Source organism: Artemia franciscana, chromosome 5, assembly GCF_032884065.1.
Source record: "Artemia franciscana chromosome 5, ASM3288406v1, whole genome shotgun sequence".
Classification (NCBI taxonomy): Eukaryota; Metazoa; Arthropoda; class Branchiopoda; order Anostraca; family Artemiidae; genus Artemia; species Artemia franciscana.
The window spans coordinates 31,505,220-31,521,610 of NC_088867.1; the positions used below are offsets into that span (position 1 = coordinate 31,505,220).

The following is a 16,391-nucleotide window of genomic DNA, read 5'->3' on the forward strand; positions in this document are numbered from 1 at the left end:
CCAATCCCAAATTTAAAGAATAAATCCCCCCACCACAAAAAATGATGTTGCAAGAAAAGTTTAGCTTGATCTTCCGAGTTAGTGAAGATGTGATATTTTGATAACATGAGATCATGTAGTGTCTGTTGATTTACATCACTACTTTATCATAAATAGCCTCCATGTCTCATTGCAGTTTATAGTGCAAGGAAATTTTGATTGACCACAGACAAACATATTTAGCCTTTCCCCTTCCTTTCACAATACTACCTGAAAGTTTTAACTCGACCCCCTGGCCGTTTTTGAGATATTTCAAACATTATAATTTGTAACTAGGCTGCACTTTGTCTGTTTTGATTTAGCTCTAACCTCCTCCTTAAGTCAAAGCTCGATGTTAACTTGTCCCTTCTACCTCAAAACACCGTTAAAGTTGCAACTTGATAATCTAAGGCGTTCCATAGATGCTGCAGATACACCACTTTGATAACCTGAAAACAAACAGTGTCTTTTGATTTAGATCGCTATCTAACTGTGCATATATTATAAATCCCATAGAAGCTTATGATGCAAAATGCTTAGTGGATATAGACAAATATTGTTTAAATCATTTTCCTCCCCCTAACACAAAATTTGAAGTCCCTTTGTCTCACCTTCCCCATTCTTTCTCCAATAATACTTGGGAGTTTTAACTTCATCCTCTAAATTGTTCCAGAGATAGAACGTATATACAATTTTGACGACCAGGGTTCATATATTGTCTCTTGATTTAACTCTGCCCCTCCTCCTCAAAGTTAAAATTTGAGGTTCAGTTGCTACCTTACATAAAACCTACAATCTGATGCTCCAAGCTGTTTCCCAGGTATTGCAGATACCTGGGAAACAGCCATGTCCCTGGGGCTGCGGGGATGATGTTGTCCCTGGAGTCATATTGTTAGACTTTTCATCGTTTATGAATAAAACTGCCTGTCTCAAAAGTTGGATCTAATATCTAGGGGCTACATGGAGACTAGGCAACAAAAGAGAACATGAGGTAGACCAATAGACTGGCTGCACTCAAATCACAATTGGCCCTTAAAAGGGCATTCAAATTTATATTTTTATGAGGATTATCCTCCTCAAAGTTTAAATGACTTTTTTCTTTAGGGAGGGGGTGGGGAAATAGTTTACTAGGCCTTTGTCAGAATCCAACATTTTTTTTCCGTTTTTCCTTCTATATTGAACTCTCTTTGCCCAGAGACTTAAGGGTAGAAGTTACGAGCCGATCTGATTTTTTTTTGCCCTTTTTAGGCCTATTTTTTCTTGTTGGGGGGGGGGTATTATGTTTTGGAAGTTTTTTTTTAGTTAGGCTCCTAATGGCCCAAGAACTTACGGTTGTAAGTCTCAAAAGGGTCAACAGGATTGTTAGTCCATTTTGAGCCCATATCCCCCTCCTGTATAAACAATAAACTAGTATATATTTAACCAAAGAGTCAGTAAATAAATTAAGACAAAATATAAACTTGTCTACTTTAAAAGAGAAAAATGTGATACGTAAAAATATTGTGAAAGAGCTTGCAACCCAAATTCAACTTCATCTACCAACTATTTGTTTGTTTATTCTACCTTTATTTATTCTACCATCTACCTCTATTTACCCAAATTTCTTTAGATTGAGAAGTAAGATGAAAGTATTTTAGAGACCTCCAAAAATATGAAAATTTTCCTGCTTTTAAGTAAGCTTAGATCATTTTCCGAGAAAAGTTGAAGTAAATTCGCAATTCACAAGTTTAATGATGTCGGCATCTTGTTGTTTCGGTGTGAGCTACAGCTCTAGGCTTTTCACAAAATTGTATGATCCACAGGGAACACAAACTTTAAGTAATAATGTAAAAACTGAACCCTGACTTAACATAGCTAATAGCAATTGAATGAAATTAATTGCAATAACTGAATGAATAAGTGTAATTATTGTACTCTATTGAACGTAGTTTGGACATCAAAATAAATTTCTTACAAAAAATAAAATTAAAACAAAATTCTCCAAGCAATGGAACCTTTGAAAATAGCCAAAGTATTATTAACTTATACTTAGAGATAAATATTCCAAAATTTTCAAACAGTTCGTGGTATAATAATGTAGTAAGGAGCGACCCGGCTCAATAGTAAACGAAACTCTAAAAAACGGAATTTTGATGCTAAAATATACATCAAAAGAATCAGATTTTCATGCTGATTTTAAATATATAAGTTTCATCAAATTTAGTCTTTGTCATCAAAAGTTACGAGCCTGAAAAAATTTGCCTTATATTAGAAAATAGGGGAAAACACCCCCTAAAAGTCACAGAATCTTAACGAAAATCACACCATCGCATTCGGCGTATCAGAGAACCCTATAGCATAATTTCCAAGCTCCTATGTACAAAAATGCGGAAATTTCGTATTTTTTGCCAGAAGACAAATCACGGGTGCGTGTTTATTTGTTTGTTTGTTTGTTTTTCTTTTCTTTTCCCCAGGGGCCATCGTATCGACCAAGTGGTCCTAGAATGTTGCAAGAGGGCTCATTCTAACGGAAATGAAAAGTTCTAGTGCCCTTTTTAAGTGACCAAAAAAATTGGAGGGCACCTAGGCCCCCTCCCACGCTCATTTTTTCTCCAAAGTCAACAGATCAAAATTTTGAGATAGCCATTTTGTTCCGCATAGTAAAAACCATAATAACTATGTCTTTGGGAATGACTTACTCCCCCACAGTCCCTGGGAGAGGGGCTGCAAGTTACAAACTTCGACCAGTGTTTACATATAATAATGGTTATTGGGAAGTGTACAGTCGTTTTCAGGGGATTTTCTTTTGGTTTTGGGGGTGGGGTTGAGGGAAGGGGGCTATGTGGGAGGATCTTTCCTTGGAGAAATATGTCACGGGGGAAGAAAAATTCAATGAAAAGGGTGCAGGATTTTCTAAAATTACTATAAAAAAACAATGAAAAAATAAACATGGAAAAGTTTTTTCAATTCAAAATAAAGAGTAGCATTGAAACTTAAAACGAACAGAGATTATTACACATATGAGGGGTTCTAAAAATAATTTAGCATAAAGAGCGAGGTATTTAGGAGGAGATAAATACCTCGCTCTTTATGCTAAAGTATTTTTAGTAATTTCAACTATTTATTCTACGGCCTTTCTAATTCAGGGGTCATTCTTAAAGAATTGGGACAAAACTTACGATTTAGTGTAAAGAACGAGGTATTAACGAGGGTATAAACCCCCTCATATACATAATAAAAATTAAAGAATATAAAAGTTTGTTACGTAAGTTAATTCTTAAGTTACGTATATTTTTTACTAATAAAAAAATTCGTTAAAAATCAAAATTTATAGTTGCCTTTTTATGTAACCGAAAAATTGCATGGCAACTAGGCCTCCTTCCCCATCCCTTATTTTCAAAATCGTCTGATCAAAACTAAGAGAAAGCCATTTAGCCAAAAATGGAATTAATATTCAAATTTCATTTATGTGTGGAGAGCCAAAATCAAACATGCATTAATTCAAAAACGTTCAGAAATTACATAAAAAACTAGTTTTTTTTAACTGAAAGTAAGGAGCGACATTAAAACTTAAAACGAACAGAAATTACTCCGTATATGAAATGGGCTGTCCCCTCCGCAATCCCTCGCTCTTTACGCTAAAGTTTGAATCTTTGCCACAATTCTGCTTTTTAAAACAATTAAAAGCTTTAGAGTAAAGAGCGAGGGATTGCGGAGGGGACAACCCATTTCATATACGGAGTAATTTCTGTTCGTTTTAAGTTTTAATGTCGCTCCTTACTTTCAGTTAAAAAAAAACTAGTTTTGTATGTTCTATCTGTAAAAGAAGAAATTGCAGCTCTTTGGGCTTTTCTCAAAAAGTTTAAAGTCTGACTCTTCTCAACTCTTCTTTTTAAAACAGTAAACAAATTTAGCGTAAAGAGCGGGGCGTTGATGAGGAAGCAGCCCCTTTCATATACGAAGTAATTTCTCTTCGTTTTAAGTTTTAATGTCGCTCCTTACTTTCAGTTAAAAAAACTAGTTTTTTTTATTAAATTTCTGAACGTTTTTGAATCAATGTTTTAATTTTGGCTCTCCGCAGAGGAATAATTAAAACGAAATTTGCATATTTATTTTTCTTGTCTAAATTGCTTTCTCTTGCTTTTGATAGAATGATTTTGAGAAAAAAGGAGCGGGGGAGGAAGCCTAGTTGCCCTCCGATTTTTTGGTTGCTTAAAAAGGCAACTAGAACTTTTAATTTTTTAAGAACGTTTTTATTAGTAAAAGATATACGTAACTTATAAAGTAGCTTACGTAACGGACTTTTGTATTCTCATTTTTTATTACATATGTGAGGGGGTTCACCCCCTCGTCTGTACCTCGCTCTTTACACTAAAGCTTAAATTTTGCCCCAATTCATTAAGAATGACCCCTGAATCACAAAAGCCATAGAATAAATAGTTGAAATTACTAAAAATACTTTAGCGTAAAAAGAGAAGCATTAGGAGGAGGTTAGCCCCTCATATGCGTAATCATTTCTGTTCGTTTTCAGTTTTAATACTGCTCCTTACTTCCAGTTGAAAAAACTTTTTCATATTTATTTTTTCATTGTTTTTTTAATAATGCTAGAAAATTCTGCGCTCCCTTCATGGAAATTTTCTTCCCCCATGAAAAATTCCTTGATGGGAAGCTCCCCCAACACATCCGCCTCTTCTCAACCCCTCCACTCAACCAAAAAAATCCCCCTGAAAGCACATGTACACTTCCCAATAACCATTACTATATGTAATCACTGGTCAAAGTTTGTAACTTGTAGCCCCTCCCACGGGGACTCTGGGGGAGTAAGTCGTCCCCAAAGACATAGTTATAAGGTTTTTTGACTACGTTGAATAAAATGGCTATCTCAGATTTTTGATCCGTTGAATCTGGGAAAATAATTAGCGTGGGAGGGGGCCTAGGTGCCCTCCAATTTTTTGGGTCACTTAAAAAGGGCACTAGAACTTTTCATTTTAGTTAGAATGAGCCCCCTCGCAACATTCTAAGACCACTGGGTCGATTCGATCACCCCTGGGAAAAAAACAAAAACAAAACAAACAAATAAACACGCATCCGTGATCTGCTTTCTGGCTAAAAATACAAAAGTCCACATTTTTATAGATAGGAGCTTGAAACTTCTACGAGAGGGTTCTCTGATACGCTGAATCTGATGATTTGATTTTCGTTAAGGTTTTATGACTTTTAGGGGGTGTTTCTACCTATTTTCTAAAATAAGGCAAATTTTCTCAGGCTCGTAACTTTTGATGGGTAAGACTAAACTCGATGAAACTTATATATTTAAAATCAGCATTGAGATGCAATTCTTTTGATGTAGCTATTGGTTTCAAAATTCCATTTTTTAGAGTTTTGGTTACTATTGAGCCGGGTGGCTCCTTACTACAGTTCGTTACCACGAACTGTTTGATTGAACGGCAAAAATAACAAAAATCTCTTGCGAAAAGCCTGCTTAACCTGAGGACTTTGGTAAAAACGTTGACAAATAGTAAAAATATCGCATCTTTCCTTTAAGAAAATATTTGAGCAAGTCTTTGATTTTTTGCGTGTAGACAATCCCTAGGTTTTTCAGCCTCGTTTCGTACTATAATTTACAATTGGATTTGCTTGTAATGAGTAATGATTGTTTTGTTTTTTTCCATAAATAGATTGATTAGAATCCATAATCCATAATTGATTAGAATCTTTGAAATAAAGTTAGAATCCATAATCCATAATTGATTAGAATCTTTGAAATAAAGTGGTATCGATTTGAACATTTTTGGAAATTCTTCTAAAAGCAACTAGAAGAATATCGTTAGCGATGGCAAACACCGAATAAGTTGAAAATTTAAGGGTTAGAATTGGTGAAAGAATAATTTGTTCCACCTTGTCTGAACAGTTTGAACTAACGATTCGCATCTTTATTATTTCAGAAAACGAAAGTCGGCTTCATCTTTTGTGCTTGGATATGCTCTTCGCTTTCTTTTAAATTGGTATGTATTCCTTTTTTTAATTAAAAGCCTGGGGCACTCAGGACAATCGAGAAGAGGGAGGGGGTTGTCAAAATCCCAAAGTCTTAGCCTTAAATAGACCCAGGACAACATATTCTGCTTTTTTGCGGCAGAAATTCACGATGCGGGCTTAATTGTTATTTTTGCATAATTTATAGCCGAAACCTTTTTACTTCATAATTTGTGTATGGTATAATTTTCCACGAAATAGAAAATCAAAAATTAGAAGAAATCTGCAAAAAAAAAAATAAAAATAAACACTATAGTACAACCCTTTGATATTACTACGCAGAGCTAGTTCTACGACCCATCACTTTCATATTCCTTTCATATCCGTCTCTTTATTTGCTGCACATTACCACGAATAGTTTAATAGAATACTAGACCGTTTTTTGTGATTATCATCCTACTTCAGACGAATAAGTGTGTTTTACGTTTCCAAAAAAGTAAAGGGAAGTGAAGATTAGTTTTTATCGTTTTGTAGGAACGAAAATTTTCTTCGAGAGTTGAAATAAGGAAGTCTGTGAACTATAGTATGTATCGAAATATATGACTATCATAGACAACGCAATAGCGGTGCCTAAGTGAAGGAAAATGTTGGCACAATGTATTATTTATTATTTTATGTTTACACCGGGACTTCGAATCGAAGGAGTTGTCGTAGAATTTCAAAAAGGGCTCATTCGTTTGGAAATTGAAAGGGCTAGTGCCCTTTTTAATAGTCAAAAGTGATGGGAGGACAACTAACAACCGTCCGAGAAATTATGTCTTTAAGGATACAAAAAACCCCAGTCCTCAGGGCAAGGGTTGTAAGTTATGCCCTGGGGGCAAATAAGGTTTTTATAGAATGCGTGGTCAAAGAAACTTCGGAGGGGTTTTATTGGATTGGTAATCAGAAGTTCTAGTGTCCTTTTTAAGAGTCAAAGTGATCGGAGGGCAGCTACCCCCCCCCCTCACACACACACGTCGTATTGTCCCGAAATGGATCTAATAGAAATTTGAGATAGCTATTTTATTCAAAATAGTCTTAATATCACATAGAAAAGCTTTTGGGGTTGAAACAAACCCCAGAGCTTAGGGGCAAGGGTTGTAAGTCATTTCCAGGGGGTTTTAAAGGTTTTTATGGAAGTGATAGTTGTATAAACTTTAGAGTTAAAAATTGGTTAAAGTTTGGTTAAAAATTGGAAATGGAAAGGGAAAAAGTTCCCTTTTAAGAGTCAAAATTGATGGAGGGCAGCTAGCCTCCTCCATTCTGATAACCCCTCTTTACCAAATGAATATGATTAAAATTGTGAGATAGTAAGTTTGCTTAAAATCATCCAAGGAATTAAAACAATGCTACTAGGGTTGACACCCCCCCCCCCAGTGCCCTGGGAATAGGGTTTTAAGTCATGGTTTGGGGTCATGTAGGATTTTTATGGAATGGGTGATTGCAAAAACTTCATATGGGGCACACTTGATTTCAAGTTGAAAGTTATATTGCCCTTTTTAAGAGTCAAAGTGATCTGAGAGCAACCACCCCTTCTTATCATTTCCCCAAAGGCAATCAAAATTTGGAGATATAAATTTTGTTCATTGTAGTTAAAGAGTCCAGAAATTATTTCTTTCAGGAAGAAACTCTCGCCCCCACAGCTCTCAGGGCAAGGGTTGTAAGCTATGGCCCTGGGGCATCTAAGGTGTTTATAGAAAAAGTGGTTATATCTACTTCGGAGGGGACTCATTGGATTCGTAATATGAATTTCCAGTGCCCTTTTTAAGAGTCAAAGTAATGAGAAGGCAGCTACCTCCCCCAAAAAAACAAAACGTCGTGTTTTCCCGCAATACATTGAATAACAATTTTTAAGAAAGTCTTTTTATTCAAAATAGTCCAAAGATAATATAGCAAGACTTTTGGGGTTGATGCAAACCACCAGAGTCTAGGGGAGTAGTTGTAGGAGTAGAAGTAGTAGTATTATGACCCAAATGTTGTCTTTTGGTTAGTTCAACATCCCCCCAACAAGTGTTGTAAGTTTTAATTTTACACACGAAACTGTTCCTAAAATATTGCTGATGTGCCCTTTTGACAACCTGCATACGGATGGTAGGTTGTCATTATAACAACAGGAATATTCTCGGGAAATTTCACCTTCATACCTTCATAGGTTGCAGATTTTGAGCTTGCCAGAAGACAATCTGTGCATACATTTAATGCTGTTTCTACGGTCACTGTAATTAACGACACAAATGGCATCAAGTTGAAACTTTTAGGGAATGTTTAAGGGGAGTTTCAATTAAACGAAAAACCTATATGCATGCAGGTATTAAAAGGCCATATAAGCAATATAGGGCATATAAGGAAATAGGCAGTGATGCTCTATCATAGCTAGTAATATCATTGATATTTTAAAGGAGCTAATTTGATTGAAAATTAAAAGTTCTAATGTCCTCTTAGGAGTCAAAAGTGATTGTAGGGTAATCAGCCCTCCTCTTTAGCTCATAATTTTTCAGAAACTTCCAATCAAAATTTCAAGACAACCATTTTGTTCGGCATAGCTGAACAGCCTAGTAACTATATCTCTGGGGATATTGGGTAGGTCAACCCTCCCCCCACAGTTATGTTATTTGCCGTTATGCTTGAAAACTAAATATTACTTTAAAAATAAATCAAAACGCACTGTTTATATGCTAGTTGCCAATAAGACATCTCAGCTATATACCAAGAACGACTGAGGGTATTAAGCTCGAACTTTCGGGGTTACTTCTATTACTACTTTCGCTTTTAATATTTGACTAGAATCAAAAGATTGTAAATGAATCCAACCTGTGAAAAAGCATAAATATAGTTTTTTTTGGGAATGGTATTTATTTTTATTTATCAGGTCAACTAGAGAATTAAATCAATCAGTATTTTAATTAAATCAAATAGTACTATTTGTGTTAGGATTTTCAAGAGGGTTTATGTTGTTTAAAATTGCTAAAAAAGTTTCTCCAGCATGCAAATAGCATACCAAGCTATGAATTTTTAAAGAAAAACCATACAGATTGAAACTATTATTTTATTTTTCCCTGAAAAAGACTATTTGAATATAAAACGAACAGCAATTAATCAATAAACCTTTTTCCGCAAAATAATTTTTTTTAAAAGCAAAGAACTCCATTAAACCAAAAATGAACAAAAAAGAATCAAATAATCTACCAAGCGTAAAACTACCACAAATCAGTATCGATAAATAAATGAAATCCCAAACGAACAGAAATTATAATAAATAACCGAGTCAAACTCAAAAAGAGCAGAAATTAACATAAGTAGGGCTCAAAATCCCTATGCTTTCTAAAAGCCAGAATATGATTTGCACTTTACTGAAAAATTCTTTTAAATGTTTTTACTTTTGTAACTTTAAGAAGCAAAACTTAATTAAGATTTTAAGAACTAAATATCAGCATATGTATATTGAACTGACAATGCACATTCATTTGAATTTTTTTCAGAAATGCGAATTATATTGTTTTCTTTTTTTTATTAACTTCATACGAAAGGTCTAGAAACTAGGTAGCAGGCAATTGGAATAGAAATGTATGCTTCCCTATTGACTGTTCGAAGTGTTTAGAGGGCTGGCAGTCTTTTCTCCCGTACTCCTTTTCCCCTGGTTGCTTCTCAGCCTTAAAAAAGGATATAATTGACATTTTCTCGCAGATTCAAAAGGTAAGTAAAATATATCTCCAGAAGGGACATGCCAATATCAGCCTCAGAGGTATATCTTCCAAGCCATGCAAGCCCCCATTTATTAGACTCATTTTTTGGATTTATCTGACGAATGTTTGTCTTGGATCTCTAAATTTTCTTATTATCATTTTGAAAAAGTATCAAACCGTTCGTGGAACCGAACTGTAGTAAGGAGCGACCCGGCTCAATAGTAACCGAAACTCTAAAAAAATGGAATTTTGATACCAATATTTACATAAAAAGAATCGCATTTTGATGCTGATTTTAAATGTACAAGTTTCATCAAGATCAGTTAAGCCCATCAAAAGTTACGAGCCTGAGAAAATTTGCCTCATTTCAGAAAATACGGGGAAATGCCCCCTAAAAGTAATATAATCTTAACGAAAATCACACCATCAACTTCAGCGTATCAGAGAACCCTATTGTAGAATTTTCAAGCTCCTATCTACAAAAATGTGGAATTTCGCATTTTTTGCCCGAAGACAGATCACGGATGCGTGTTCATGTGTTTGTTTTTTGTTTTGTTTTTTTTTTTCCCAGGGGTGATCGTATCGACTGAGTGGTCCTAGATTGTTGCGAGAGGGCTCATTCTAACGGAAATTAAAAGTTCTAGTGCCCTTTTTAAGTGACCAAAAAAATTGGAGGGCACCTAGGCCCCCTCCCACGCTCATTTTTCCCAAAAGTCACTGGATCAAAATTCTGAGATATTCATTTTATTCACCATAGTCGAAAAACCTAATGACTATGTCTTTAGGACGACTTACTACCCCGCAGTCCCTGTGGGAAGGGCTGCAAGTTACAAAATTTGACCTGTGTTTACATATACGTCTGTTATGAACGTCTGTTACTGACGTTGTACACTGAAGTGTACAGACGTTCACAGGGGGATTTTTTCGGTTTAGGGGGAGAGTTGAGGGTGTGTTTCGTGGGAGGATATCTCCATGGAGAAACTTGGAAATGGAAATGGAGAAATGGAAAGTTTTTTCTACTGAAAGTAAGGAGCAGCATTAAAACTTAAAACGAACAAAAATTATTACGTATATGAGGGGTTTACATCCTCGTTATATCTCATTCTTTACGCTAAAGTATTTTTAGTAATTTCAACTATTTATTCTGTGGCCTCTGTAATTCAGATGTCATTCTTAAGGAATTGGGACAAAATTTAAGCTTTAGTGTAAAGAGCGAGGTATCGACGAGGATTGAACCCCTCATATACGCAATAAAAACAAAAACATACGAATATAGAAGTTCGTTACGTAAGTTAATTCGTAAGTTACGTATATTTTTTACCAATGAAAACGTTTGCGAAAGTTAAAAGTTCTAGTTGCTTTTTTAAGTGATCAAAAATCGGAGGATCTCCTAACTAGGAACTAGGCCTCCTCCCTCGCTCGTTTTTTCTCAAAATCTTCCCAAAAATTTTCAAAATTGCAGTTAACTAATATGCAAATTTCGTTTTAATTACTTATGTGTGGAGACCCAAGATCAAAACATGCATTAATTCAAAAACGTCCAGAAATTAAATAAAAAAAACAAGTTTTTTTTAAATGAAAGTAAGGAGCAACATTAAAATTTTAAACGAACAGATATTACTCCGAATATGAAAGGGTATTTTCCTCCTCAACGCCCCGCTCTTTATGCTAAAGTTTCTTAATGTTTTAAAAATAGAGTTAAGACAAAGAGTCAAACTTTAGCGTAAAGAGCGGGGTGTTGAGGAGGAAAAGCCCCTTTCATATTCGGAGTAATTTCTGCTCATTTTAGGCTTTAATGTTGCTTTTTACTTTCATTTAAAAAAACTTGTTTTTTTTTCGTTTAATTTTGATAACAGGACCACGAAACTGTCGTACATTAAGCTTTCATATTTTAGTCTAACTTCAGTTTGAAACTGATGCCGATCTGGCTGCAAGCTAGAACGTAACTTTCAACATTGAAGGAGACGCATGACCTGAAAAAACTGAAGGATCAAGGAGCACTCTCGGATAGTTCCCTCGACACTATCTATAAGGCTCTGTGTTAGCTCATGAACCGTAGGCTCTTGATCAAGGACAAGTGGTGACCATCTCTTTTGGCCCTAAGCAAGGACTACGCGCGCCTTTCTAAACTGTGTTTTCATGTTCATCAGTCCTGCCTGAGGCTAATATTTTGTGTAAAACTGCAAAGGTTAGGCCCTTACCAGTTTCTTGCGTTAAAATAATTACTGCTAGAGTAAAAAGAAAAAAAACTGGACAAAGCCAACGCGTTCCTTCTGTGGCAACATTAGCCGTTTGTTTTTCGGTAATGTCCTGGAGAAACCTTTTGTAAGGCGGTGCAATTTTAGGTAAGATGAAAGTCAGATCTTAGTTTGTTTATTTTTTATCGAATCTGTCTAATTAGTTTGGATTTTTGCTGCCACAGCCGCTGCCATGATCGATTTTCAAAATCTGAATCTTGCCTAAAATAGTTCAAATATTTGTTCCCAGATAAGACTCACGAGTGGTTTATTGATGGTTTCTAAAATTCAATCAAACATTACACGGAGATATGGGATGCCTCATATTCTCTAGCTTTTAAAAATGTTAAATATAGGTCTTCTTTTTTCGGTCAACATTCGTATTTTTCAAAGTATAAATCTCTCTTATTGGGACTTTTGTGCCGTATGACCAACAGAAACATTGACGATGTTATTTATCAAATTGATATAAAATTTCAAATTATTTGCTTTTTGCCCATTCTCAGCCTCCAAGGTTTTAGAACATTTTTCTACTATCACTATTTTTAATTTATTGCAGGGCATCGACGAGTATGACCAGGAAGGCCTCAGAAAAGGTAAGAATTACACCATTGTATAGTGTTATGTCATCTATTTTATTTATTGCCTTTCAAATGATACTAAAATAACGAGTGGTTATTCTGAATTTAGAAGGTTTTGATTCCGGAAATTAGCAAGCTACTACCCTGAATGATTTCATTTCTACTGTTAAGTTCATCGAGGAAATACAAAAAGAACTGGGCTGAAACTTCAGGGAATGTATAGGGGATGTGGAAGTAAATCGAAAGACACTATGTGCATCCAGATTGTCAAAAGGGGAATTTGCGGTGTCTTAGGAACGGTAAAAGGTACTAATTTGAAGCTTTCATGGTAATTAATACCGCTACTGCGGCTGTTACTACTACTCTCTGTACATTTTGAGGGGGATGCTGGCCAAAACAAAACACATTATGCGGTGTCCAGCTTTTCAAAAGTATGCATCATCAATATCTCAGGCACAGCTTAGTGTACTTAGTTAAAACTTTAAGGGCGTGTTGAAAATGCTTTTAGGGCAAAAGGTCCTCCTTGTTGTTTTTAAGTGCCTTCTCAATACTGATCAAAAATGTAACAGTCAGTTTGTTTAAAATAATTAAAGGGTCTAATAATTGACCTTAGTCCTGTTTGTATTTTTTATCTTGAGATTCGTTTTGTCTCTTTGTTTTATGATAAAACGCAAGTGACGCAATAGGCCTTAGAAATTTTTACTGTTGGAAAAAGGGGAAGGGGGTAGTAGCCAAACTCCTGTTTGTAGTAATTTATGTTATTTAAAGTTTGTCTTGAGTATTCAATTTAATTTTTAGTATTTTCAAAATACATTTAGGGCTACTCTTCTATATTATTATCTGTTCTAATAGTGTTTGGTATGATCATTTATTTTAATTGCTGTCCGTTTTTGGTTTCATTTATTCTTTGATAGTATTTCCTATCCCTTTTAGTTTTATTTATTATAGTACTTTATTTCTGCTGGTTTTAAGTTTAATGTAGCTCTTAGGAATGTTTTTTTTTTCAATTAATTCAACGAAGGGATATACAAGCCTGAACAAAAATATAATTCGAAAGCTTATATATGACCTTTCTTTCTCATGCTTATTGACTACAAGATTGTTTAACATACAAAAATAGAAGCTTATTTCCTAACTTTCAGGTGAAGATATGTGTGCAAAGATTATTTGCCGTGCTGGAAGAGAGTGTAAGAGTGATTCATTAGGTATACCTGCGTGTGTTTGTGTCCAAGATTGTTCAGATCATTTCAACCCTGCTTGCGGATCAGATGGCAGGTCATACGATAATCATTGCTTGCTTCACAGGGAAGCCTGTATTTCAGGTAAGCAATTCTAAATAAAGTTGAAAGGTTTTTGTGATCTATGGTCATAAATACTTCATTGTAAATTAATGATTATAAAAATACACCATTAAGCTGTTTCAGTAAGCCGAACAAAACATAGGGAGTATGGCGTACAGAATTGTTGCATCTTGAAAAAAGTCAAAACAATACAAACTATAGGGTGTACTTAACAGTAAAGGAAGAACTTTAGGCAAGTGTCTGAAGTGACTCAGTTATAAGCATATGATTCATATTTGAAAAGATTGGAACTTGAAATCTGATTTGAAAAAATCCAATCTCAGTACGAAATCGTTTTTTCAGTACGAAGACGTTTTTTTTTTGAATAGCTTAAGTGGTTGACTTTTTCGAAGCAAACAATGTCTAGCTACTCATTTTCCAGTGCATATTTTTAAACACATTTGAATATTTCTTGGAGAAAACGTATCAAACGAAAAAATTCAAAATATGGTGTAGGCTAGTTGTGTTGATACCCTCGGTTATTTTTGTCCGCAAATAAGAGCATTAGTCTTTCTATGCGCAGTACGGAATACAAAAACCTTGATGGCACGCTCTATATAGTTTTGAATATCTGACCATTATAATATGAAAAAAAAAAAAAAAAAACAGTTTTCCATTGCTGTTTTATCAGTGGATTTGTGCTGAACATCTCAAGATTGACTTACTAGTCAACCTTTCGAGCCAGAAAGCAACCGAAACACGAGGGTGATTTTTTTTTAAGAACTGAAACTTAGAACTGCTAAGTAGTGAATTTTTAACTTAACATCTCTAGAAACAACACCATCAATTGTTTGAATAATTGACTGACTATTTCATTCAGCATACATTCATAGTAAAAAATTACCTGCTTTTTTTGTTATTACTGTCTCCATAATATCTTATTAAATCCCTGAGTCCAATGCTTCTTTTATTGTTATTAATCCCAAAAAAATTTCATAAGATTATGTGTTCGAAGAAAAGTAAAGAGCTACATTAAACCAAAAATGAACAAAAATAAAGTTAAATAATTTTCCATGCGTGAAACTACCACACATCACCATCAATGAATAAATGAAAGGCAAAACGAACAGAAATTACAATACATAATCAATTCAAACTCAAACCAAGCTGAAACTTAGAAGTTCTGATTATGTCTTAGTCTGAGAAGTTCTAAATAATATTCTAGTCTGAAGACAAGAACACAATTTGCACTTTACTAAATACAAAATACATTTTAAATGTTTTGACTTTTTCAACTTAAAAGATCCAAAATTGTTGAGAGTTTAAAGAATAAATATTTTCAGTAAAGTCCAATTGTCTTCAGAAGGCATAGAGGGTGTCAGCCCTACTAATCTTAGTTTCTACTTGTTTTGAGTCTAAATCGATCATTTACTGTAATTTATTTTTGTTTTTGGGTTTCATTTATTAATTTATGGAGATTTGTGGTAGTTCTGCACTCGAAAAATTATTTGACTTTTATTCCGCTCATTTTTGGTTTAACATAACTCTTTACTTTTATTTGAAAAACTTATTTTGTGGAAAAAGCTTTTTAAAATAAGCATATGTTCGTTTCTGTTGACATAATCTTTTTCATTGGGAAAGAAAAGACTATTTTAAATCTTCTCGATTTTTTCTGTAAAAATCCATTGTTTAGCTTACTATTTATATGTTGGAGGAAATGTTTCACCAATTTTTTATAACATGTGCCCTTTTCGAAATCTGTATATTTTTCCCGAAACATTGTATCTGTGCTGTCTTGACAACGTGGATACAATTATACACTTTTGATTCATTTCAACTATAAGAGATCAAGTAGTAATAGTAGTAGCCCTGAAAGTTAATACCATCAGTTGCTCTTGAGATATTGCTGAGATGTTTTAATGGTAACCAGCATACACATAGTGCCTTTTGATTTAGTCTCAAAGCAACATAAACTGTTCATGAAAGTTTCTACTGTATATCTATTCCGGGGTACACCCTAGCAAAAGTAATAGTTGGAGCAACAGGATTAGTATTGGTGACTGCAACAGTAGTATTAGTAGTAAGCAGCAATGGTGTTCACATTGTGCCTTTTTGGCGAAGTACAACATCTCCTCCTCTTTTCCTGACAGTTTCAGCTGAATAATTTAAGCTGTTTCGGAGAGATTTCTGTTATGTCCTGTTGATAACCTGCACTCGTATAATGTTTTTGATTTAGCCCAACATCTTCTTTAATAGTCCTTGAATGTTCCTTATTAACATCATTTGCCTTCATAAGATTTATATTAGCAGCAGTACTAATAGTGCTCATACACCCTTATTTACAACCTAACTGTACATTTTTTTTGTTTTAGCTCAGCATTCCTATAATTATTTCCTAAAATGTTTCACTTTAATGCATTTAGCCTCATTAGAAGTCCCAGTCGTAGCATTAGTAGTAGTGTTAAAATGACATTGTGTCTCTTTGTTAGTTGTACACATCCATCAACTAGTCCTGAGATCGTCAACTTAATACTGTAAGCCGTAGTGGCAGCAGTGTTAATAGTATTCTTTTGGTTAGTCTAATATCCCCCACAACAAGCC

The 16,391-nt window shown here is 34.6% G+C and overlaps 1 protein-coding gene across 3 annotated transcripts in view; it reads left to right on the top strand.

Moving 5' to 3' along the window:
- LOC136027264 (follistatin-related protein 1-like) overlaps positions 1 to 16,391 on the top strand; it is a 78,111-nt gene that overhangs the window by 17,157 nt on the left and 44,563 nt on the right. For all 3 annotated transcript variants that reach the window (XM_065704341.1, XM_065704339.1, XM_065704340.1), the window contains exons 2-4: positions 5,943 to 6,002; positions 12,489 to 12,525; positions 13,653 to 13,832. In XM_065704341.1, the coding sequence (XP_065560413.1) occupies positions 5,943 to 6,002; positions 12,489 to 12,525; positions 13,653 to 13,832 (277 nt within the window). The remainder of the gene's footprint in view (positions 1 to 5,942; positions 6,003 to 12,488; positions 12,526 to 13,652; positions 13,833 to 16,391) is intronic.